The sequence below is a fragment of the Carex rostrata genome, chromosome 22 (genome assembly GCF_964058835.1).
Source record: "Carex rostrata chromosome 22, lpCarRost1.2, whole genome shotgun sequence".
NCBI lineage: Eukaryota > Viridiplantae > Streptophyta > Magnoliopsida > Poales > Cyperaceae > Carex > Carex rostrata.
The window spans coordinates 7,286,154-7,310,492 of NC_135939.1; the positions used below are offsets into that span (position 1 = coordinate 7,286,154).

The 24,339-nt window shown below is 30.9% G+C and overlaps 2 protein-coding genes across 3 annotated transcripts in view; both read right to left on the reverse strand.

Annotated features, from left to right (window-relative positions):
- LOC144574249 (transcription factor HHO3-like) overlaps nt 1-24,339 on the reverse strand; it is a 93,539-nt gene that overhangs the window by 12,992 nt on the left and 56,208 nt on the right. The window lies entirely within an intron of this gene.
- LOC144573975 (uncharacterized) lies at nt 17,399-20,472 on the reverse strand. 2 transcript variants are annotated; one of them, XM_078323772.1, is made up of 6 exons: nt 19,958-20,472; nt 19,201-19,321; nt 18,956-19,124; nt 18,416-18,496; nt 18,182-18,327; nt 17,399-17,758 (listed from the first exon to the last, which is right to left on the reverse strand). In XM_078323772.1, exons 1-6 carry the CDS (start codon nt 20,299-20,301, stop codon nt 17,639-17,641), a joined length of 981 nt encoding a protein of 326 aa, XP_078179898.1. In that variant the 5' UTR covers nt 20,302-20,472; the 3' UTR covers nt 17,399-17,638. The 2 variants fall into 2 exon arrangements, with proteins under 2 accessions (XP_078179898.1, XP_078179899.1); XM_078323773.1 differs by having other exon boundaries at nt 17,498-17,744.

The window sequence follows — 24,339 nt, forward strand, 5'->3', positions numbered from 1 at the left end:
AACTTGTGTATATATCTATTTTGTCAACACCAAAATAATTTTTCGACAATTAATAATTTTAATTATAACACAAATCTTCAAAATATTACAACATAGAGCATGGAATCTTCATTTAAAAGATATATTAATAAACGTTTTTCATTTTGAAAAATCCTTTTTCTAACATGTTTTTTCTTGATTTCTTCATTTAAATGAGTTTTATTATCTATAACAAATATAGTAATGAATATATTCAATGAAAAATAATTGAAAAGATCCTGTCTAAAAAAATATTGTTGGTGAAATTTTACATATTAGTATCGATAGATTTATATCCAACAAAAAATATTTTGCCATTTTTTTTGTAAGTAGATATTTGTGAATTTGGGTAAAATAAACGTATATAATGATAGATTTTCAATAATATAATAAAATATTTCATTTTTGTAATATATTTAAAAATCTTAAAAGTATGATGAAATATATAAATAACAAATATGATCAAATATTTATTTAATTTATTAATTTAACTTTTATAGAAAGAAAAATATATCATAATGTACGAGAGTGAAGGAATATTATTATTTACCAAGTAACTTTTCAGAAAAGAAAATACTATAATGGTAAATGAGAGATACAATTTCTAAAGGAAATAGTTAATGAAGGGTAAATTTGTCTATATATTAAAATATTTAGACAGTGTTGTGTTAATAAAAAGATTTGTAGTGTTGATATCATGACTCCATCTCATTAGATATCTGGTGATGACTACGATGGAAAGTAAAATTATTCTCCTTGTTTAAAAATGATACAATTCGTGAATCTGTATGCAGTTTATACTGTCCAGTTCGATCCAGATCGATTCAGCTCGGTTTAAAAAGTTCATAAAATTTATTTTCTTCTTAAAACAAGATGCAATTAAGCAAACTAGCTTGATCAGCTCATCATATCGCGAACTAACTTGGTCCAACTCGTAACAATTTCAAGTTGAGATTTCAACTCGAACTTCTAAAATGAACTTACTCGTGACTCGGACGAGCCAGCTAATAACGAGTTCAAATTAGACCCAACTCATAACGAGGCAGCCCATTGCGACACCTATTTGTACACGTAATGTTTTGCCTCACAGCCTCGCCACTAGTGGTTAAGCCAATATTAGCCGTTCGATTTCATTGATTAATTTGTGGGTACATCAGTTAAGACTTGAGAGAAAGGGAACTATGCAATTATGCATAGCATTCAATGAAGATTTGAGAACCCCATGCGTGCGCTCTAGGGAATCTATCCTCCATGGCCTTATCCTGGCATTAACTGTACTGTACTGCAACTGTACTGCAACTGTGCAAGTCAACTTCTAAATTATTTTATCCGTACGACTAATTAATGAGCATTTACTAATTAATTTTAGTTACCATTTAAAAATATATAAATATAGAACTGTCATATTTTTTTGAAAAAATAATCATTTTTACTCTATACGCAGCTATTTTTTTGTATTTTTTTTGTATTTTTTTTGTATTTTTTTTGTATTGGAATGTCTTCTTAGAAAAAAAGATGAAGAAGAGAATAGTATATTCACCAATTCAATATCTAAAATAATTAAATAAAAGATAGAAGAAATAATGTGAAGTTTGTATGTGGATATTGGGTATTATGCTATTTTGATAGGAAAATTGATTATTTTAAAAGTTCACATGAGCACACCAGAAATCTTTCAAAAATAAAAATCAATTGCACAGAAAAAATAGATAAATTCATAAAAATAAACTTTAACTGCAAGAGCATATTAATCTCCAAAAACCCAAAAATAAATAAATTTAAAAACACCTTTTAAATGCCGTGATGTAAAAGAAAATGTTGTTTTGTTTATATTAAAGATCAACAGTAAATAGATAATCGTCTCCCCAATAATTAAGGTAGAGATTTTAACTGAGTAGTTTTGACTTCATACAGCACACAATCTATATAATCAAAACCACATTTTATATGGTTAGTGCGCTGCATTTAGCCAAAATAACTCTGTTAAAATCTTTACCCCAATAATTATTCGTTAGAACCGACACTATCCTTGCTACATCTTTATCGCATTATACAATCATTCTTGTAAGATTTGACGGATTTGAATTTGTAAATTAAACACGAATCTTATAACTACGATCTGGCTAGTACAATTTTCTGAGGGATTCCCACAAGATTCTCTTCTACCCATAACTCCGAATTCCGATCAATGGTTAGTACAAGATTCTCTATTCGCTCAAAAAAAAAAAAAGTACAAGATTCTGTACAGAAAATTGCTAAAGATTCTTTGAATGGACCTAGTAGGAATATTTATTTTGTGTAAAGGACGAGCATCATGTCTATTAAAAATTTAAAATACAAACTGTTGGTAGGGTTTCAACTTTCAAGAGGAGTACCGTATACTAAATTTTGCGAATTGACAATTTATAAGGTTATATCTGCAATAATCAGGTTTAGGTTTTTGAAAAATCCCAAATTGAAGAGATTCCGAGAGGAAAGAATTGAAACCGTTGAAACATGTGGTTTCTGCTTCAAACGTGGCATTGTCGGGTGGGTGGGTGATGACATGGCAAATGCAGAGCGGTGAGCCGCATACACATGCTCATGCTTCAATGAATAATCCTAACCTCACGCATTTTTCTTACGTACATTCACTAATAAATATTACCATGCATAAGAGTTTGCCGATTTTTTTATTTTTATCCAAAATTTAAATTGAATTTCAAAAATCAACCGAACCGCATTTCAAATTTTAAAACTACCCAAACCGCTAAACGGTTAACCGGACTTAATAAGCACTTTTACCAGCTCTACATTGACCAGATAGCCATTATCACTTTCAGGGTTTCCCAAAAAAAAAAATAAAGACGGCTATTCAAACCACACAGATAACATGCATCCTTTCTTCCAACGGTAATTAAAAAAAAAAAAAACAATTATATGAAGCATTTTTAAGGAATTGGAATTTTTTCAATTATCTCAAACCTTTTAAGGATAATTGGGTTGAATTTTGAATATCTTTCAAATTCAATCAAATTCAACCTAACAAGTTTAATACATGCAACATCTGATGATAATCTCTAATTATTTCTCCATGGAGTAATACATGAAATTTTTAGGAAAAGAACCAAAACAATTAAAATATTAGCACTTACAAAATTATTTTGTAAAGGACAAAATTATTAATTTCTATTTATATGGAATAAGGCTTATTGAGCATTTTCCTAATTAAACTAGTCCCTGGTAGATTGTACACTGTAATTTGAAAAAATTATTTCTTATGAAAAAAAAAAAAACCTGATTTCAGATGATCTCTGCTCTGCTTCTCAAACGACCCCCATGCTAAAACCTTCTCAACTGCCCAGTTATAAAAAAAAAACGGCACCCCATTATAAAATCATCAGCCACGGGTCTACAGTGGATATGCCACGTGTCGACACCCCATCGCATGACCCCCACGCGTCTAAAAAAAAAAAAAAAAAAAAACCCAGGTCCGGTTAACGGTTCACCGAACCCATCCCATCTGCCACGTGTCGATACCCCATCGGCATGACCCCCACGTGTCTAAAAAAAAAAAAAAAAAAAACCCAGGTCCGGTTAACGGTTCACCGAACCAATCTTTCCGCTAAACGGTTCACCGAACCAATGAAACCGGTTAACCGTTAACTGGACCGAAACCAATTTTCCGGTTAACGGTTAACCGGACCATTTTAAAGAGTCCGGTTAACCGTTAACCGGAAATTTGGTCCGGTTAACGGTTGACCGGTTTGGGTAGAATTTGAAAAACAAAGCCGGTTCGGTTAATTTTTGAAATTTAATTTAAATTTTGGATAAAAATAAAAAAATCGGAGAGTTTGATATTTGTTTGTTAATAATTGAAATTAAGACAACTAATTAAGAGCCATAACTCTTTTTTTTCCTTAATGACTTCAATCAACGCTTTTTTAATATGTTCCCGTGAGAATACGTGATGCGTTTTTGGTGGTGATCATCAAGTTTGGAGCAAGCCAAATTGTTTTGTACTTGTTGTAGATGCCATAATTGTAATAGTCAATTGTAATAGATTATAACTATTGTTATGTTTGTAAAGGCTTCCTTCTTCATCGGAGGAATTGAAAAATTGTAATTATGTTCATTAAAATTTGTAATTTATACCGCGTCAATATTTTCTATTTTTTTATAAAATAAAATTACATGTTATATTATATTATAGAGTTGGACTATTGTACTGCATGAAGTAAATGACATATTTTACTTTACGCTCATATTTTCATTTTTTAAGTCCAAAAAGTGGATCCAAACCATTCCACATGATCTCCATAATAAAATATGATTGGAAACAATATTTTATATTTTTTTGGAAGTTTTTTATTACTTTTTTAGAATTTTTTCAAATGGTTGTTTTTGAGAAAATTCTGGATCATCAAAAACAGCGATTTTTTCAAGGGAATAAGGTGGCCTTTTAAGAGATGATCACTTCTTTAAAAAGAAAAAAAATAGATGAGAGAGCAAGGCTCAAAATATTACTTCTGAAGTTTTGATTAATTTAGAAGCTGCTTTAAACATTGAAGATAATTTTATTGAGTATTGATTGAGAATTATAAGCTTTTGTTTGGTTAAATTGTGAGATCAGCTTGACTTTTATCTATATTTAAATAAAACTGCTATACTATTTAATAAACATATCTAATTCAATTAGTTAAGACATAAGTAGCTAATTTTAAGGATACTAAATGTGTAAATTAATCTAAGCTCTTTCATTAACTGAAAACTTGTGAATTAATCAAAGCATTACTCTCAGAGAGGACACACATGCACGAATCTTAGAATAGTGCTAATTCGGATTAGCGGTTATTTCGAACTACTATTCTATGCTTGAACGTGTTTGAATTAGCAAAAAGTGACTATTCTTTGTTTTTTTTTTTGTGGGTTAGTATGCTATTTTACGGACTCAACTAAAGGTGGAGTTAGCTCACTATATATTCTCACTAACCTAAGTCTTGATCCAAACGCACCCTTAAAGTGTATCGGACAGTTCCGATATCTATCTGATCTAAAAGATGCATCTGATGCTAATCAAATCTACACTTTACTCTAAAAAAAAAAAAATAAGATTCCATCGATCTAATATCAAATTAATATAATTACACTTTTCTCTCAAGCAAAAGAAGGCAGTCTATTGGAGGTAGCTAGTATAAGTATATATGTTGAGCTTATCCATAGGATAATGGAGAATATATGTGGTCATATACATTTTTAAGCTAAAGGACATGAGGAAACTTAGGTATATATTGTTTTGAATATGAGCATATTAATTAGTCAAGTTCCACCATGGATCTTCTGTACCACTGGTCAAAGTTAGATTCCAATATTGTGCTATATTTATCTTTCTCATTTTAAATTAGAATAATTTATAATTGTCATCATATTCATAAATAATTTCTAAATATTTAATATTTCAATCAAAACTTGAAACTTGCTTATTTCTCCACTAAAAACAAATAATTAATCTTTCTCATTTTTCTTTCTTTAATCTAATTATAAACTTTATTTGAGTTTATTATTGATCTTTTATTTTAAGATAAAAGAACTAATTTATTCTTCTCTTCAAACGACTGTGCTCTTACTGTCCAACTATGATCAATATTTTTTTGGATTTTAATCAATCATATGTGAAAAACACTGGGGAAGCAGTTTAAAATTTTTAAATTAAATAAAGTTTAAAAGGGTTATTCTAATCAATCAAATAAAAGTTCGAAAGTGAATTAAAGAAAGAGAAAATGAGAAAAAGATATCTATTTTTATGGGAAAATAATAATGTTTTTAAGTTTTGAGGAAAAATATATTTAGAAGTTTTAAAGTATGAGATAAAACTCAAAAGTCCTGAAAGTTTTTAAGTACAATTTTTTTGATTGAAAGTTATTTAAATGACAAATATTATATTCCATTAAATAACTAATTATTTCAACATGCACTTAATTATATTACAGTGCTTCTGTTGCAAATTTAATTATACAAAATGTATACCATTCTTTTATGATATATTATCTTAGACATGCATCATGATTGTGTAAAGATATCACACAACCTAACCAACCAATAAAAGAGCAAAGATTCTTTCAAAGGAAGAAGGAATCAATAACAACATGGGGCTTCTTGTCATCATCAAAAGAAAAGCCACTTTGCTTTGAGGAATCTCTACCAGTGAGACTTGAGAAAACAAACAAATCTCATCATCTCATCTCCAGTTCATACCTACTTTTCTTCACCTTTTACAATTTCCCACCTTCAAATTCTCATGCTATCATATGCAATCCAATTTTTAGGTACAATTCTTATTCTATTTTTGAGTTAACTGGTCAAGTATTTTCATTCCTTTTTTTCTCAATATCCATTAAGCAATTTTATGTCTTTTGTCTTTTTTGTTATTGTTATTTTTTTTAATAGAAAGATAGAAGTCTAGGATTTTTAAAAAAAAAAAAATAGAATCAAATTTATATATTTCAACGAAACAAGCAAGCTGGACTTGATTTTTATGAAAAACAGCTCCATCGATTCTGTGGATCGGTGGAGACAACTACTATGCTTACTGTGCTTACTTTTTTTGCCTTTTTTTAAAAACAAAATTCAGAGTACTTGTTTCGTTGAAATATTTAAATTTGATTCTATTTAAAAAAAAATCAAAGTACATATATTTAAAGTTTAATTAATGTCTATAAATAACTTTTATCTGAATTTTGAACTTCTCACACAGAAGATGATACTGTTATTCTTTATTAGCAGCAACAGGTACAAGGCCATGTACTTACCAATGGTTTTATAAGGTTTGGATATAACAGAAGAAATCCTTTGCGGTCTACATCTCTATAAAAAACCTACTAAAGGCGCAATGTTATGTTCCCCTTCAATTTCACCTTTATTTTTTGCCTTCTTTGCAATTGCCCTTTCTTGTCCTTGTGAAAAATTCGGTTCCACTTTATGAAGATATTTTTCTATAAAAAATATATATATGTTACAAAATTTTCTTGGACTCCCCAGTTCCTTTTCATGATAGTTAAATACAGGATTTTCGTCAAAGAAGAGCAAGAAAATAACAAATTGAATTTGAATAGTTCATCGGATTCAAATCCATTAGCTAATCGGGTATTAGATAAAAAAAAGTAATGTTCTAATTTATAATTTTCAATAATCTGACTTCTAATTTTCTAATTTCCAATACCTGACTTTTAATCCTAATTACCAATTAAAATTCAAAAAAATTATCATAATTTTAATCCTAAATTTAACATTAATTACAAACTAAAAATCCAGAAGGAGGCAAATAAAATTCTAAAGGAAAACAAAGTTAGTCTGAACCTATAAATTTGTATAAAATTTTAAAATCTAGAGAGGAGCAGTTGACCCTTTTTGAACTAAGTTGGGTCCGCCCCTGACAACATGTTTTTTTTTTTTTTTAGGAAAAACATGGGTCAGTGTCCATATTCATTTAATACAACATGGGGTTGTTTTCATATATATTAACAAAATGGTGTTCGAAATATATCAAGGAGATTGTTCCTTAAAAAAAAGTTAATGAGCGACCAATATATCTTAATTCAAAGAGTATAAGTTCTTTAAGGAGGTGGAAATAATTAAAACGGGACAAAATTAATTAAGGTGGCCAAAGACTTAATTAAAGATGCTTAATCCGAGTTTTCCAAACAGGAATATTATATTATACTTTATAGTTTCAAGAGCTTGAAATAATATTGCTTGTACTAATATTTAAAACGAATAAATATATAAGGAATCAAACAGTTAACATCTAGTAAAATAATTTAGAAATCAACCTGAGATGCACAAGGAACCAAGGGATGAAGGGAATCAATACATCAATGTCAAGTTGGAGAATAAATATTTCAAAGCAAAGATTTAAATTGCGTTTATCGTATCACAACAGAATAGCTAAAAGAACAGTGCTATGTTCATATATAGTGGCACCGTTATAGCGCAAAATAGTGCGCTACAGCGTCAATAGCGTCATAGCTTTTATGGTCTGAAGCGGTGAGCGCGCTATTTAGAACGTTGTTTCAAAGCAATCAAGTTAAGAATTAAATAACTTCAGGGAGTTCAATGCTCATTAATCAAATTTATGTAATCAATAATCAAATATATTCTATATTCAAGAGTTCAATGCTCATTGCACAATTAAGATTTAGTACTGTTCGAGTTCTTATTAAATCAAAAATTACATTAATAAGATGTAGATTTAATTTAGAAAGTGAATTCTTAAATCAGTCAAAATGGTAATTATGATCAAGTTGGTAGTTAATGGGAAGCATTAAGGCGTTTAAGGGGTAAATATTTTTAATAGAGCTGCTTTGACTTCATGCAGTACACATATCATATGCATCGATGTTTTGATTCTATAATCCGTGCACTGCATGAAGTCAAAATGGATTTGTTAAATCTGTAAGAGTATCTTCCGAGATAAGTCAAAACTTTTGAATTTATTGAAATCGGATCATTTATTCAATCATCCGAAAGTATTAATAAAAAATGGGTAGGTTTAAAAGTTTGGGCTTTAGAAATCTAGACGGTCTTATTTTTTATGGATCAACTTAAAATATATTTTAGAGATGTGGAGTCAATTTTAAGGTGCTATCTATATATTCAAATTAATGAAGGGATCAAGCATTAACACCTATATATCACTCAATAGTCAATAGTTAATATATAGTGAATGCTAGGATGGAGACATTATGCTCTCCAACGGCTAGTCTAGTTGTTTTAGATAACTATGCTACGACTAATTTGTTATATTATTATATTTAAATAATAATAATAATAATAATTGAGGAGAGTTTAAATGTCTTAATTTTTTGTGTCTCGTATATTTTTTAATTATCTAGTAATATAAATTCTAAAATTTATATGTCAAAATAAAACTGTTAGATGTGATATACATTATTTTCTCTATATACATGTACAAAATTATCACTTTTTCGATTTTAATTTTATATAAATCAATAAATTGAGAAATTGATGTTTATAATTTACCCACATCGGTGTATTTTTGCAAGTTTTAAATACTAATCAAAACAGAATCAACATGTCGTGAACTTTTACGTGTGCATAGAAAAAATGATATATATATTATATTTAACGGTATTATTTTGACATTTAATTTTTAAAATTTTAAATTATTGTAGTTTTAAAAATGAAAGCGTAATGAAAGCGTAAAAAAGAGAGACATTTGAACCCTCCTAACAACAACAACAATAATAATTGACTGATATTTTATCACCTTATTAGTAGATTGAATTAATAGTTGGTATTAAATATATAAATAGAAATATGAAGATGAAAAATTGTGATATTTTTTTTCTTATAAAAGGTACTGTTTTTTATAATAAAGTTTCTTTTTTACCCTTAAAGAAATAATGATAATTAATGCGTGTGTGTGTGTGTATATGCCAAAACATAATGTAATAAAAAATTTGATGTGTGATGAAATTACTATTTTTTCCTATTCTTAATTCCATGGTTGTCGAACGCCACACAATAGTATATTTATATATTCTTTTGTACCTTTCTTCTAAGAAATCTGTCATGGTGTAACTTTACAACAATTTTTGAGTTACGACAAGTTACCACAACTATTTTCTATATTTTCAAAGTTCAAATCGTTAGATGTGATCTCTACAATAAAATGTGCTTGGAGACCAAATTTTATATTTTTTGGAATTGTTTTTACTATTTATTAAGATGGGTACAAAATTCAATGGTCTAAATTTGACTAGTGTTGGTACCCATCTTAATAAATAGTAAAAAAAGTTCCAAACAATGTAAAATTTGATCTCCAAGCACATTTTATTGTGGAGATCACATCTAATGGTTTGGATCGACGATTTGGACTTTAAAAATGTAGAAAATGATTGTGGTAACTTGTTGTAACTCAAAAATTGCTGTAACTTGATCCCTCATATATAGGAGGGTTTCAATTACACCATTTTATGGTGACACATCTTGACACCATATTTTTATAATTTCAAAATTCAAATAGTCGATCCGAACCGTTCAACGTGATATCCATATTAAAATGTGCTTAAAGACCATATTTTACATTTTTTTGGAAATTTATTACTATTTATTTAGAATTTTTTAAAATTGCTGTTTTCAATGGTCCAAAATTGCCTCAACACAACAATTTTGTACACATCTTAATAAATACTAAAAAAAAATTCAAAAAATATAAAATTTGGTCTTCAAGCACATTTTAATATGGATATCACGTTGAACGGTTCGGATCGACTATTTGAATTTAAAAATAGCAAAAATGACTTATAAAAATATAGTGTCAAGATGTGTCACCACAAAATTGTGTAATTTGATCCCTCCTCATATATATATAGAGAGAGAGAGAGATTGACTTGGGTGAGCTATGGAGCACCAAGCGTTTATTTTAATTTTGAAAGTCCAAACAACTGATCTGAACCGTTAGATGTGATCTCTATATTGAAATGTGCTTGAAGACTAAATTTTACATTTTTTGGAATTTTTTTACTATTTATTAAGCCTCTTTTGAAAATGGTTGTTTTACTGTGAACAGTTAAAAACAATAAAAATTTCTGGACCGTTGGATCAGTGATTTTCAAAGTGACTTAATAAATAGTAAAAAAATTCGAAAAAAATGTAAAATTTGGTCTCCAAGCACATTTCAATATGAAAATTGTGTTGAGAGGTTCAGATCGGTTGTTTGAATTTTCAAAATGGCTAAAATGAGCCATGAAGCACCAACATGATATAGGTCATGGCTCATTTTAGCCATCTCCTATATATATTTATATATAATTAAAGAAAAAAAAATTAGGATTAATAAACCCCTATTTATTCTTTTTAGCTCCGCCTCTGAATTAAGTACATATTTATATTTATGCATGCATCTACTATTAGACTACTCCTAGCTAGAGAACCATCTCTTTCATAGTTTTATGTCTACGCAACACAGGCCGACATTTTTATTTATATCCATTATTTAATATATTTTATCAGAAATAACTAATTTTTCAAATATTTTTTAAAAATACTCAAACTGGAATTTTTATTTTAAACTTATAGACACACTAAATAATTTAATACATTTACTATTTATTGTATGCGTTTGCTTATTTTTTTAATGGATTACAGTTTCGTTTATTATTCAAAGATCATTAAAATTATGTATGATTGTTCAATATATGTCCTTTACATGATAATTTTTTTTTTCAAAATTCAAAGAGATATAGTGCAACGGGGTTTTAATAGTGCAAAAAAAAAAATTCCAAACCGCAGAAAATTCATGCAGTTGGGTATTTTAAAAAAAAATTCAAACCTTGATTATTTATGATAAAATATATTAAAAATTGGATATAAATAAAAATGTGGGCAAGACAGGATATAGCTAGGTTTCTTTTATGCGCATCTTCATATATACTATCCCACAAATTTAAGCTAAACACGTCTCTTCGCTGTAGTTATATTAATTAATTAGGGCCCTGATAATTGTTCCCCACTATCTCTCTAATTTTATTTGTTCAATCTCGTTCACATTTTTCATGATTTATAAGAAATTTTGTGAATCTAAAACCACGAACATCTTCTACGCAATTTTATCTTTCAAATGAGATCCATGATGACATACTTTCGAGTTCGTCGTCACACAAGTATTTATACCTCGTAATTTAAGTATTTATACCTAGTATTTTTCACATATGACACTGCTGACATTTAAAAGTATTAATATCAAGTATTTATACTTATGCACTGAAGTATTTATACCTATGTGATCAACTATTTTTGTTAGAGAAAGGTGTTGGTCCCAAAGGCACCTAGAGGGGGGGGGGGGGGGGGGGGGGGGTTGAATAGGTCTTTTAAACTTTTTAATCTAAGTTATAAAGTTCTAGTGTGTCGTATAGTTATTCTTTGCAGAAACTCAAATAACTTAAATCTAAACTAAAATATAAAGTAAATAAAGTAAATAATAGAGTTTAGAGACGCTTGATACGAGAGTTGTTTACGGAGTTCGGCACTAACGCCTAAGACCTTCGAGATGGCGCGCCTTTCTTTACCCAATGAGAAAGGAATACAAGGTGGAATCGGTGAGCCCTTACAAACTTGTGGAAAGTCACACGGTCTGAATAAGGAGCACTAAAGGCTCAAAGACAATCTGATTCGCGAGGACTCAAGGATTGTTAGGTGAGCGCGATGCTCAAGATAACAAGGGTGAGCACAAAGGCTCGAAGGGTTACAAGGTGTTTGTAGTAAATAAAGATCTCTCACAAATCACTCGGATTATTGAAGTTGATTGAGTATGGTGGAGGAAATCTTCGGTTGTTGAATGAGTATTGAAGTTTAAGATCTAGCAACTATGGTGGCTCTCTTGTGAATAGAGGAGATGAAATTTGACGGCTGGGGCACACCTTAGAAACCGAGCTTTGGCTTCTATATAAATGGAGAGAAGCAAATCTAGGTTTATTCTTGTTTCCATATCTGACATCTGTCTTCCAAGGCTTATACCGATCCATTCGTTCATATTCTGAACAATATTAATACATATAAGTTGTAGATCTCAGTCTCCCGAGAATTTTAAGCTTTGATTCACTCAAATCTGAGTTCATATGACCAAACGGTGGCCAAAATACAAAAGGTGCGCAGGCTGACAAATCGGTAACGGTCCTGACAATGGAAGTCTCTGTTTCAACAAGCGGTTGGAACCACTTAACATCGATTTTATGTGGCGTGTTTGGTATTTATTTCGTTATAATGGTTCCTGGACCGTTATAACGGTCAGCAACTGTTCTGAAAACTTCAGCACTCTTCAAACAGGCGTATCTTGGTGCTCGAGTGTCCGATTTCGGCATATGACCACTTTTCGGAAAGCTTGTGAATAGTAGATATTGATTTTGAGCAGTGATGCAGTCAGTTATCTCAAGGATAAAGGAAATAGCCTCAATAGTCTTGTTGCATTTCTAAATCTTATGAACCTGCATACATCTCAGCTCAAGAAAACTGTTAAATGCAATTTATGTATGTTTTGCAAATCTAGTCAAACAGATAAGTCGAGGGCTCCAAAAGCGAACAAAAGGTTGACGCATGGACGATTGGAGAAGATTGATGCGGAGATGCGGGATCCACGATTGAGGATAAATACTTGCACAATGAGGTATAAATACTTGTGTGACGATGAGCTCGAAAGTATATCATCATGGATCTCATTTAAAAGATAAAATTGCGTATATTACGTTCGTGGTTTTAGATTCGCAAAATTCCTCATATATCGTGAGTAATGTGAACGACATTGAAAAAAGAAAAAAAAATCTACCTCTAAAAACGTGTATGATTTTTCTCCCCATGTAGTTTGAGTGGCCTCCCATACAGTCATATCAAGTTAGACATGCAAGTATTAATATCTTAGTTTGCAAGTATTAATTTATTATTTTTCAAGCATTTATACTTATGAATTTAATTAAACTTGGAAGACCACATATTTTGAATAAATTTAATTAAACTAGTTAGTTAAGTTAGTTTATAAAAGTTAAAATTTGTTTAAGAGATGGAGAATGATGGGAGGATGAGAGTGGAGACTTTCATATAATTATTCAATTAATTAATACATAGTTGATTACCTAAAGAAGATTTAGAAAATGATATCCAAGATATTTCTAGTCCTCTCCTCTCTGTTTTTTGTTTCTCCTTGTTTTGATAAATAAAAACAGGTAAGTGCTGCTGTTCTGAATGGAGGAACTGGAGATGTCCTGTCATAAAATAACTGTAGAGGATACTAACGATGAACGCATTAAAATGACAAACGGCATCAAATCGCCACGACAAGGGTTATCATTTATTCGAGCTAGCTACTTGTGCAGTACAGAGAAAAGAAGGCTTATCTCTTTATCTTCGTCGTTTGTTTGTTTCTTTTGGCTTAATTTCACTGTAATCTCTCAACCTCTTACCCCACTTTCCTTTTTCACTGTTTCAGTTTTGTTGCCTTGCTACTGCTACCGCTTCCACTTGTCGAGTGCATATCAATCACACGCGTGATATCATATCTCAGGAGCATGCTTTCGATGCACATGATCCCTTTAAGATGCGTATCAGATTAAAATAGATGGTTCAGATATTACTGTACCATATGCGGTACCTCACCAAAGAAAGGTTTAAAAAAAAAGATATATGATATTATATTATATATTAACAGCAAAATCGTCTTGTTATATAAATTACAAATTTATTTTATGTAATTTAGGTAAATTTATGGATATAATATGGTACAAATTGAACAAAGAATTCATCTATTATTTCCAGGCTTCTAAATAGTTAGCTATAGCTTTTCCGGACCATAAACGCTAAGCTATAAGATAAAATTGCGCTAACTTAGCTACGACCGCTATAGCTATAATAGCTGACCGCTATTACCGCTATATGAGACCCGCTATAGCTACCGCTATGCTACATGTTTCTTTTTTTTTGCAATTTATATGAACTTCTGTACTTCTATTCTTATTTCTAATGCTACATGGTCTTCTACAATAAGTATATTAAACCAAACTATATGCTTCTATTTTTATTTGTGATTTATTCTATCATTCTATATCGAGAAATATTCAAATACTAATTATTCATTTTGATTACTCTTTTTATAGTATTCGTTTGTAAAATTATTATCGTTCGTTTCAATTGAAAGCTGATTTTGATTATTATTATAATTATAAAATGTTTAAATATGTATATTGACTTCATTTACCTTATAAAATTAATTGATCTTTGTCTATTATAATATGTAATACCATGAAGTATAAACTATTAAATAATGTTACTTTTTAGATTTTTTTTCATTCTTATTTGCGTAATTGATAAAAAGTATAGACTTAGATTAGTTGTTATTTAGTTGTTACATCAATTATCTAATATTGATTATGTTGATAATTAGTAGAAATATAAAATATAAAGTTTGAAAAGGAAAAATCGCTATGTGTGATAGTTTCCGCTATAGCTACGCTATTCGCAATAGCTTTTTTTTTTGTCTCCCCGCTATGCCGCTATAATCGCTATTTAGAACCTTGATTATTTCTCAAAAATCAGTTTTACCAGTGAAGTCTTATGTGTTCATCAGTTGATCACTGAAGCAAAATCGAACATTCTGCGCTTGTTAACTTGATTAGAAAAAAGTTATGTAAATTAAAAACAAACCCATAATGGAATGTATAATAATGACTAATTTTCTGGCATTATTGCTAACTGGAAGTACTGTAGAATCATACCAGATGCTGTCATAGTTCTCTTGCTCTCTTTTTACTGGTATGAAATTGCAACGGTCACATATATATATATATATATATATCCTTATCATAATACAAGACAAAAGTCATAATGTCACAGCAGTATCTAATGCTGTGTATTTTGGATTTGTCATGAAGTGGAGTATATATATATTCATCTGATAGAGCACATCACATAATCCAATTGCTGTTGCATCATTGCTTGGGTACCAAACCACATATACCTTAGGTAGATTGATTCTATAGTTGGTTTATTGTGCAAGCTGTAAACTGTGGATAAAAGGTAAATGTGCATTGAGATTTGATATTTGAGATCGACATACTGGTCTCAAGGCTCAACAACGCATGCAAATGTTTTCTATTTCATATTTTCTTCAGATTCTCTCAATCAGTATAGCATCTTCAATCTAGACTTCATTTTTTTCACAATTGACATGCAATTGCCAATTGCAATCTTAGACCCCACTTCACATGGACTTGTTTGGCATCATTGCACCAAATTCATATATTTTTCAGGCCATCTATAACTGGAATCTGGCAAGGATCGATCTATGATGCCATCTTACACATGATTCCCAACCATATCTCTCTCGCAATAATTTAAAAATAGGTACAAATAAAGAGGTAAAAGTCTCAAGTAGTTGATACCAGTAAACCATATTGTGCTGGTATTGCACAATTACAGTCTGATCAGAAGCAATTCTAATTTAGAGAGAAATAGTTTCAATCTTTAGAAAAGAAGACAAAAAAAAAATGATTTCAATTGACGGAATTCGAACAGAGATTCTAGCTTTGTTTGTTACAATACAAAACTAATTCAAATCTTGTTTCAGGAAACAAAAGTTTTGATGTACCAGCTAGGGTTTGTACCAGTGAGATGAATTGTCAGCATGCCAGTCTTTCAAAAATATAGAATATCATGTATCAGTTAAATACTAACTAAAATCGACATCCTTGCAATCTTAAATTAATTAAAAATAATGCTTACAAATTGGATACTTTCGAGATCAAAATGATACTTTTAAATTATAAAAAAAAATAGCGAAATTTTTAAAATTATTTGTGTAAATTACTCAAAAAGGGACGGAGAGAGAGAAATGGAACATTGTTATCACGTGGTAGAATGGGGACAACTTTTTTTTTTTTTTTTGGTTTCTATGGGGACAACTTGACAACCCAAGAAGAAAATGGTGATCAATGAAAGTGCCATATCTCTTTGGCCTTTTGCAACATTTATTGTGACCTCTATCCACAACGCTACATTTTTATTTGTATTCTTACAAAGTGCACAAGGTATCAACGGCTAGAAAAAGCAAAAATGATGATGTGGTATAGAATTACTGGTATATTTCAAAATTGGATTTACCTCTTGTGACTTGTGTCAAGTACGCAAAGGAAACACTGGTCCCGTGAACCTATTCGTTACAACTGCTTGTCAATGTCAAAGTTATATGCTAAATCTCTCAGACGAGATGTTATTGTTTTTACTTTTCACATTTTTCTTTTTTTTTGCTTTTCACTTATCCTCTGTAAAATTTTCTTTCATACATTATCGTGAAAGCACAGGTGCACAACATATTATAGACCATGCAATATGCTAGTGTGTGCTGTTACAATATCTTATTCTTATTTCAAGTTTGAATTGAATTTATAAGATGCATTCTTCATATGAAGAATAAATAACTAAAACCAACTATGATAAGTATGATTTTCTTTTCATCTTTTTTGTTATTTCTAACATATAGGACCCACCACCATGAGGTTTACATAGATCAACTGGGCCATCCTTTTCCAGCACAACAGAGACCATATGTATACAACTTGGTAGAAAAGCCTAATTAATGGAGTCTGCAAACAGCTATTATATGTTTAGATATCATGCTTATTTGCCAGTATGGCTTCTTCACATTCATCTCTAGTGTAAACTAGGTATGCAAGAGCAGCAACTGCAATTGAAGATTTGACTGTGACGAGGAGCACTACTTGAACAAAAAACTCATTCTATCATTCAATGTGAATCCATTTGACAGAATACCTAGATCCAAGCCTAGCAGGTCCTAGACTTTTATTTTGGTTTTTACCAGAAAGCATCTAACATAAGCTTGAAAGGGATTTTTGCTCAGCAAGACTACTACAAGGAAGTTAAGTTGGTTCAAAAGTACATGTTAAATTAAGATTAACAAAAAGAAGAAAGGTCATAAACTAACTTTGTTGTAAACAGAAAAAGATGTCAATAACCTACCGGGCCTCACTATAGGTCAGTGTCAACAGCACCATGTCTACAAGACTAAGAAACCCCTTCATTAAATACAAAATTGCAAAATACAATCCCCCCCCCAACCTCATTCCTTGATGAAATGAGGTACGAGCAGTCTTGCCATAGAGAAACCGTTGAAAGATTCAACTTTAAACAGGTCCTTCAACTTCTCATCACATATTATGTTTCTCCTATCAGAAGGATCCTGTCAAATAATAAATGAAAATAACACAAAACAAGTCTAAAAAATAATTCTGTTGCAAGAAAATTTTCAATGGAGCCATAATTTGTTACTGTACATCATGTCCTCAATGGAGCCATAATTTCATCGATGAACAAACTAGACTATGGATCCACATACTAGAGGGACCATACCATAATTGGGCAAAAACCCATGCTAGATCCTCACTGAAACCCTAATTCAACCAGAATCCTAAATACATTTTCAAGTGTTGCATCTGATACAGCTGCCAGTAAGGGACCTGCCTAGTAGTGGTACAAAGACAAGTGCATATACTGATCAAAGCTCAAGTTCAGGTATGAGACCGCACACAGAAGAAAATTATTAGCATGAGTTGGTGAAAGGGTAAATATTGACATGCCAAATGGTGGAATTAATGAACTGCACCTGAAGGTCATTCTCTTTGATGTACGTCCACAAATGCTTGATCACTGCGGAGCGGGCCATACTTGTCTCACCAGTACCTAAAAAGTTGACTAGTTCTTCAGACAGTTGAAGTGGCATCATGAACCCTGTCACACCTGCCTTTTTTCCTGAGATATTATGAAATTTTTAAGGGGCAAAATAAAAGTATTCCTTTCCAAGATGGCTATTAATGTTTCAATTTTTTTATTATCTGACCTTCGCTCTTCTTCTCTTTCTTTTGTGGCTTTTCCTTCTCCTTTGATTTTGAACTTGTTCCAGTTACGTAGGAACTATCTCCTGAATTGAACAAATAATTCCTTGTGAACAAGAAGTTTTCATGGGTTCCTGTAACTAAAACCTGAACTTGAAAATTCACATGTACCCTTACAAAATGGGGAACCCATTTTTACAGCGTGATTTTTGGTGCGTACAGCGTTTGAATTTTTTACGGACCAAAATCCCCCTACAGCGAAGTAATAGAAAAAGAGGAAACAGGACAGGAGATGAGCTGGACAGAGGCCTTTTGGTCCATCAAAAAATCGAACGCTGTATGCATCAAAAATTACTCTGTAAAAATGGGTTCCCACAAAATGGAGTATATCTTGTCTCATCTATTATATAACCCCTACACCAACTTAAAATATACCGAACCCCCTCCTACTTTGATCATTTACGCTGCATGGAAAAGGAGGAACAATGGTACTTTGACAAAATGGCATGTTTTGACAAAAATGATATGGAAGTAAAAACAAATACCGTCTTCTAGTGGCCATATATGCTTCGTCAGAGCCTTGTTCATCTGAAACATGTCGATTGCATTGACATTGAACAATTTCTTGAGCTTCTCATCGCATATTATTTTTTTCCTATTTTTGGGGTCTTGTAAATCCTTTTCCCTTATGTACCCCCACATTTTCTTCACCACCTGGTTAATGAATTCGTACAGAATTATATCTTCTTCTTTTTTTTATCCCGAAGCACTAAAGCAACAAATAATGTACCTCAGTTCTTGCAAGAGTAGTTTCACCAACAAGGTCTTGTAAATCGGGAGAAAGGCTACAAAGCTTTGTGAAGCCACCCCCACCTCTTTTCTTTTCTTCCTTGTTACTGGATTTGTTCACTCTTTTACCAAATCAGAGAAAAAGAAAAGGAGTTAAATGCTGGGAAAAAAAGTTGGAACTTTGCACAAAGGAAAGAATAGTAAAAGCACTTCTGCTTCAACTTCAATTGACCCACTCTATAGTTACATTTCCATAATTCTTAAAAAGGAAGTTCTGACATTCAAAAACCTAATTTGGCGCATGTCACCATAAACTACATAGTCAATCATTTATATTTCCATTTTTGGTATATTTAATTTCTCAGGAGAAGATATAAGATATGATGGCCATCAATCCAATATTATCCTAATTAAGCACCAGTACTAATTATAGACAACTAAACCTACTGTAACCAAAATCAAGGTTCGAGAAAAAACGAGATCAATGATGGCTCTTAATTTAAATTTTTAAAATCTTGTTAGTTTTTCAGTGAAACATGACAGTCAAACCAGAATTTAAAGGAATTCACCATTTATGCTTTCCTAATGCCAAAGACAGCTTTTAACTACTAGTGTTAAATCATATATAAATATTCTCATAAATCGGTTAAAGGGAACAAACGATGCCATTTCAATTCATTCAATCAAGCAAAAGCCCTAATTGATCTAAGAAATGCCATCAATGGACCAGGAAAAGCATAAAACCCTAATTGAAGTACCTTCTCTTCTTTCTTGCACTATTACCAGACGGCTCCTGTTCTTCCTCCTCGTCTTCTTCCTCATCCTCCTCTTCTTCTTCTTCCTCCTCATTTCCGTTCCCGGTATCTCCGTCTCCAGCTCCTTCTCCTACCTCCTCCTGCTCCGCCTCATTTTCTCCATTACGGCTGAGCTCAGTTGTAACAAACAACTCGACCTGTTCGCGTATGAAAGCCTTCTTATGTGAGAGGTCCGTAGCAAACTCCGCCTCCAGGTGGCGACGCACAGTGCCGGTGGTGGTGGTGGTGAGGTCCGACGACCGGAGAAACTCCTGGAGTTTATTCGTGAGCTCCTCATCGGTCGCCATGGCCAACAACGGAGAAACTGGTAATAAATTTGCAATTTGGTCCTTGGATTGATTTGAGTTTTTTTTTTTTTCTTTTCAGTCGCGTCTCTTCTTGCTTCCTTGAGAGAGACTCGCCTCCCTTTCTTTTTCCTTTTGTTTTCTATCTACTTTGGTTAGAACTCAAACTTGGATTGCCTCGGACGTGCAACTGTTGCTACTACCGACGTTTCACTGACACCACGGCCCCACAATTTTAGAGCATTTAAGAGTCTGGGGTATATCGGTCAGTGACTAGGTTATATCTTTCGTCTGTGTGGAGCCGCCACAGACATTCGCTGATCCATGTAGAAATTAATTGGGGCATGTAAGTTGTTACTTCTGAATTAGATTTTTTATTATGATGCAGTATTAATTGCTTAATGTATTTATTGATTTTTTAATTTTTTAATTTCGATTTAGTATTAATTGTTTAATATGTTTATTTTTTTATTTTAATTTTTCATTTCGATTTAGTATTAATTGTTCAATGTGTTTATTTTTTAATTTGAATTTTTTTTATTTTGATTAAGTATTAATTGTTCAATGTATTTATTTTTTAATTAAATTTTTTTATCTCGATTCAATATTAATTGTTTAATGTGTTTATTTTTTAATTTGAATTTTTTATTTCAATTCAGTAATAATTGTTCAGTGTGTCTATTTCTGATTCGATGTCTACTTCTGATTCAAGTTATTTTAATTTTTGAACTTATTCTTTATGAGTTTTGGTCGATTCTATGTATTTCATTTTTTTCGGATCTGCGATACTATATTTCATAAATAGAATGAAAGAGAACAAGAGAACAAGAAATGTCTGATGATGAGACTAATTATTACAATTTTAAGAAAAAGGGTTGGTCAAACTTTTTGAGCTTTTTGTTGTTCAATACTTATATTTTGATTAAAAATTTTATCTAAGCTTTGACTATGATTTTCTAATTGGCTAGGACTCTAATTTTAAATTGTGTCAAACAAATTATTAATTAGCTTAAAAAAATATTTCAATGTTGTGTTAATCGAATTTATGATTTCAATGTTGTGTTAAATTTTTTTTTTCATAATTGTATTGTAAGATGGGATTTGTTATATATATTAGGATTTATTTCAACTGATTATTTTTATAATAGTGAAATTATCTTATGTGTTGAACACAAAATTATTTTGCCTTACTGTCTTGATCAGGTCAAGAATAGTGAAATTTATAATTAGTAGTTAAGAACAGTGATAAGCAGAGTTGGGCTATGAAATAAAAAAATAAAAAAAAAGAGTTGGACTATGGTGCATTGTAATGTATAGCCTTTATTGTAAATTAGATTATAATTTCTTGGATTTGAAGTTTAAACAATCAATCTAAAGGGCTTAACATGTTCTCCATATTAAAATGTGTTTGGAGACCAAATTATATATTTTTTTTAAAAATTTTACTATTTTTTTTGAATTTTTGAAAATCATTTTTTTAAGAAATTTCTGGACCATAGAAAAACAATTATTTTAAAAAATTCTAAAAAAAAGCAAACAATTTTCAAAAAGTGTAAAATTGGGTCTCCAATCACATTTTAATATGGATATGAAATTGAACGGTTTGAATCGGTTGTTTGAAAATTAAAACCAACAATTTATAGTTCAATGTACAAGAGGAGTTATACATTGTAATGCACCATAGCCCAACTCTCTATGTATATGAATATAACGCAGAATACATTTGATCACACTTTTATGATTTTTTTTTATCTGAACATGCTTAAAGCATTATATTTATGTGAAGTTGCATTTAAAAGGTGTTGATTTTGCCATAGAATAGACACATCATTACCCATTTATGAGTTCATGCAAATTATTTTCCAGTAAATTTTCATAAAAAAAGAAAAGGAAAAATAGATTCTTAATTATACTACCCGTTTATATAAATTTGCTCTAATAACTTTTTGCAAGATGGGCTTTTTTGGGACCGCATGAAGAAATGGGCCTAAATTTAAACAAGCGGAAAGGATTAGAAAGAAATGGGCCTGAATTATAATAATTGAACATTTTTTTTAGGAGACCCTCAAAATTCTTTAGATATAACTGGGCTTTTTTCGAACATGTAAATGGCAAGTATTTTATTTATTTTTCATATTGATTGTTTTTTATTTATATAGATATAAACCAACAATTGTCGGATTTAACTTAGCCAAACAATTTATATATCCGTTAGTTAATAATTTTATTAGTCTAGCGTGACATGATTTGTAAATGTCAATTCTACTCGTGTCAAACTATTCAACTCTTGTAATCCTGAATTTTGATGGATAGATTTACATTACTGATGAAAATTCAATTCAGAGATCTAAATTGATTAGATAAAAGTTGTGTGTATTTCATGAAACGGGTAGAAATCAAAACGAATCCTACCCTGAAATGTTGGAAATATACACATTAGTCCACGCAATAACACCAGAACGTAGTCAGGATAATCAACAGAGTGGTGCAAAATTTTAAGATTAGATATAATTTTAAGTGTTTTTTTTATACATTTTTATAGAAAACTATAGAAATGGAAACATATTTTGAGAAAATATTCTCAGAATCAGACAATTTTTTTTAATTTTTTCCTGATAAAAAATATAAAAATATAGCATATTGTTGAAAAAAAAAATTAAGCTAAGAGTGAGCAAGTACCCAACCCACCTCTTACTCACTCCACATGGCTCCGCCACTTAATAACACGACTTATTTATGTGTTTTAGCTAAGGTTTTAAATAGCGATGATCGCGTCATAGCAGAAAGACTAAAAAAACAGCTATTGTGAATAATGTAGTTATAAAGAAAGTTATCCTATATAGTATTTTTTGTTTAAAAAAAATATATTTTATATTTCTACTAATTAACAACATTATCTAAAGTCTTATAGAGATGACGAGTTAGCTCACTGAGTCTGACTATATCTTGTTTTAAGAAGAAAATAAATGCTACAAATTTTTTGGACCCAGCTGAACAGTATAAAATGTACACAAATTCATATAAATTGACAAATTAATGCCTAGCCGACTCGTGAGCTGGTAAGCAAGCTAAGCCCCAACTTGAACTCGTTAATTTTAAACTGAGCTAGTGGTGAGCTAGCTCGTTAACAACTCAATCTAGTAAAGAACGAGTCAGGTACTAATCATGATCGAGCCACGAACTACAATCTTTTTTGCCACCCCTCCTTCCTTTCAATGGACATAAAATTTTAACTACATATTTTTGGTAGGTGTGACACATTTTCATAGGAACCAAATCTCCTGCATCTCTGGAACAGAAAATTTCTACCCCTAGAGTCACTGTCAGTGGATCCGTCAAATATTTAAATTTTAAAAGTGATCCTATCTCCACCCGGCAGTGGCTCTTGAGACAAAAATTTCCTACCTTGGGGGCAGCTGATCTCGTTCCATTTTCATATATCTAATTATCTATACAACGGTTAGGCCTTAATGCCTTATGCAATGATTAAACATCATTTTAATTTGTTACCTGGTATATATATATAACGGTTATTGACAGACAGCCAGTCAAAAGACAAAATTTAAGCTTTACAACGAGCATTGATTATGCGACGAAGGTCATGGTGAAGTAATTATATCAACATTAAATAAAGAAAAGGGTAATTATAACAACACGCTTTGCTTTTTGGCAAAGTAAAGGTTGTTTAATTATGCATGACAAGTCATATGACCGTTTAACTTTTAATGTACCTCTGCCTATGGCTATGGCCAACGAGCCTCTGGACCAAAAAAAAAAAAAAAAAAAAAAACTGAAGAGAATTTAATTGGCGGCCTTAAAACATTTATATTTTTTAATAGATGACGGTTCAAATGCTTTTATTTTTTATGTCTCTACTATTATTTTTTTATTTTTAAAAATTATAATAGATCAAAATTCAAAACTTAAATGTCAAAATAAAATCATTAGATGTGATCTATGTTATTTTCTCTATGTGCTCATACAAAAACTATCACATTTCGATTTTGCTTTCATGTGAATCAATAATTTGAAAAATTAACA